General features: G+C 49.0%; 1 protein-coding gene across 1 annotated transcript in view; it reads right to left on the bottom strand.

Annotated features, from left to right (window-relative positions):
* Window positions 1-1,731: 1,731 nt before the first annotated feature.
* The window catches only part of LOC104130294 (purine nucleoside phosphorylase), a 10,682-nt gene continuing 9,815 nt past the window's right edge, over window positions 1,732-2,598 (bottom strand). The window contains exon 7 of the mRNA XM_009643328.1: window positions 1,732-1,949. Coding sequence (XP_009641623.1) covers window positions 1,732-1,949 — 218 coding nt within the window. The remainder of the gene's footprint in view (window positions 1,950-2,598) is intronic.

Below are 2,598 nucleotides of genomic sequence, written 5' to 3'. Positions count from 1 at the left end.
GATGAGGTGGCCACCCCAGGATCTCTCCTATGCCTGAAGTGCGGCCTTTTCATGGAGGACATCTACGGCACAACTCTCTTCCTCGTGGTGGCAACATCTGCACCATTAGCAATACAGTGGTTGACACCAGTAATGGCAGCATGAAGGGCTTCAAGCAAATACCCATCCAGAATAAACCTCACCAGGCCACAACATCCTTTTGTGCCCGGAGACACAGGAACGTTGTAGAAGGCTGAAGGCTGCAATGGAGGGTGAGCATCAGTGGTAAACCACTGATAACTAAATTTAGGAAGCTCTCCATGACCAGTTGGGTGTCTTCAGTTCAGACCACTGTGTCAACTGAAAACATTTAGCTGTGACAGTGATGGACTTTATAAAGAACTCCAAGATAAATGAAGGGAAAAAGGTTACCTAATAATTACAGTCACTGTTTCACATCCAGCTGCATCCACAGCTCAGCTTGACCTTTGGGGAACAATGAATAATGCTCCATGCTGGTGAACAGTCACCCGTCCTTGATAGACCATCAGCACACTGGTAAAAGAGACCATGGTGGCCTCTTCTGTTTGTCCTTTACTCACCACTAGGCTCAATTTCTTCATGTAAGAGGACAAGGAAAAATCAGAAAACTATCATAAATATCATACCTGTTCCAAAATAATTTCCATTGTAATGTCACATCACTCAACTCCACAAATCATTGGTGCTCCAACGCCTGCTGCAGGGATGGCAGCAGAGCAAAACTGGGGTGAGACACTGGGCCAAACTGATCTGTCTTGGGACACCAAAAAGTAACTGGTCTCCAGGGCAAGTGGCTCGAGCTGCTTATCTCTGAAACATCCAGAAACAGAAGGAACAAACCCAGACAGAGCTGGACCTAGATCCCGTTTCCAGCTTGGCCACCGCCACACTGTGCATGGATAAGTCACACCTTGTACCTGAGCCACCCCCTGTAAAACAGGGCAATAGCAATTCAGGGCTGGAAACAGAGCAGCGAAGTCTGAAGGGTTGCTGGGGGCACACTGCGTTGTAGCAACCAGCTACTGAGCTCTGGGGCTGGTCACAAAGAACCAAGAAATGGGCAAAGAGAGGGCTTCCTGGTGAGACCTTCAGGGGTGGTAAGGGAACACAACCCCACACATGGGGATGCAGCGGTTTTCAAAGCTGTAAAATCAATTGCAATCTGCCTGCTCTGCAGCACTGCTTGTTCCAGACAGATCTCATCTTTAGCCTAGCCCGTTTTGCAGAGCTAGGTCCTCATTCGAAATGCAGAGTCATTTTGTGGACTTTTGCCGGCTTTGGATCAGGCCCTACCAAAGCACCCCTAACAGGCACCAAGCCCTGCGACCAGCTCTCAACCTGGCTCAGGGCGTAGGGGCTCTCGCACCATGGGAGAGAAACACCAAACTCTCTGCAGCAGAACGAGGGGGAGCTGGAGCTGGAGCTCACAGCAGCAAGGCGCTCATTGCTGACATATGGGTTTGGGAACCTGCCAGAGGTCAGACCCTGTTTAAGTCCCAGAAAGCTCTTTTGGTCACTGGCTACTCACAAGGGGATCATTGTGGCAAAATTCAAAGTGAACCTCTGCACCTGATCAGCTAAAGCACAGGGACGAAGATCAAAAGGTCTATTCAAAATCCGGACAGCAGAAGGGGATGATCTCACCGACAGCTCTGCCCCAGCACTTGCTAGCATTCATGCATTAGGATAGGGCTGATAAATGGCTGGAAGTCACAGGGAGTTTGTGCTTTCCCACAGCTTGCCCAGGAGATGCGTGACCAGTTTCTGCAGGGCTTCAGCCCGGACCACTGAGACACGCAGCACTTCCTCGTGGTTGGCTTTTTCTTGACTGTTGTAGCTCATCACCACTTTGTTGGTGATGAGGGAGATCCCAAGGACTCGGAGGCCACAATGCCTGGCTACAATTACTTCTGGGACAGTGCTCATGCCTACGGAAGGAGAGGAAAGGACCAGGATGAGTCAGGATTTACACCAAAACAAGACCTCTCCAAGGCTGCCAGCCATGACCCGACCTTCAGCACATGCCCTTCTCTCATTCCCCCCAGCTCTCTACTTCTGAGCTACCTAATAGTTAAAGGCTGTGATACTTGTACGGCTGTACTAGTTGTAGCACTGCAGTTACAACCCTGCTCGGCACAATAAACCACCCACATTTGATTCCTGCGCGCTATGTCTGTCTCTCCCCGAGACGTGTCAGACTGCTTGCAGCCTTGCTAAGAGAAGTACCGATGTGCTGTGTCATTTGGCTCTTCTCTTCCCCAGCTAAAAAAGCTACTGCAAAGAAAAATGGCTTTGTGGGAAGATGAGCTCTTTTTCCTCACACAACAAATCTGCAGATATTAATGAACAGACTCCCATGACCTGCTTCAGTGATGCAGGGGTCAAGCTGGAGGAAGGATATGGATGATAATGCTTACCTTCCTCATACGCAGTTAGAAAAATTTCCATAATTACCATCCCTAAACAACCAAGACTCTTATGGAGGGCTGCTTTGTAGGGAAGGGGCACAGTGAAAATCCTTACCGTGTCAGCATTTAAAAAAAATAATGGAAAAAAGGACTTTATTACTGATTGGGC

Source organism: Egretta garzetta, unplaced genomic scaffold (assembly GCF_000687185.1).
Source record: "Egretta garzetta isolate BGI_Z169 unplaced genomic scaffold, ASM68718v1 scaffold27, whole genome shotgun sequence".
Taxonomy (NCBI): Eukaryota; Metazoa; Chordata; class Aves; order Pelecaniformes; family Ardeidae; genus Egretta; species Egretta garzetta.
Note: the sequence above shows the minus strand (reverse complement) of the source record. Positions and strands in the feature narration are given on the sequence as shown.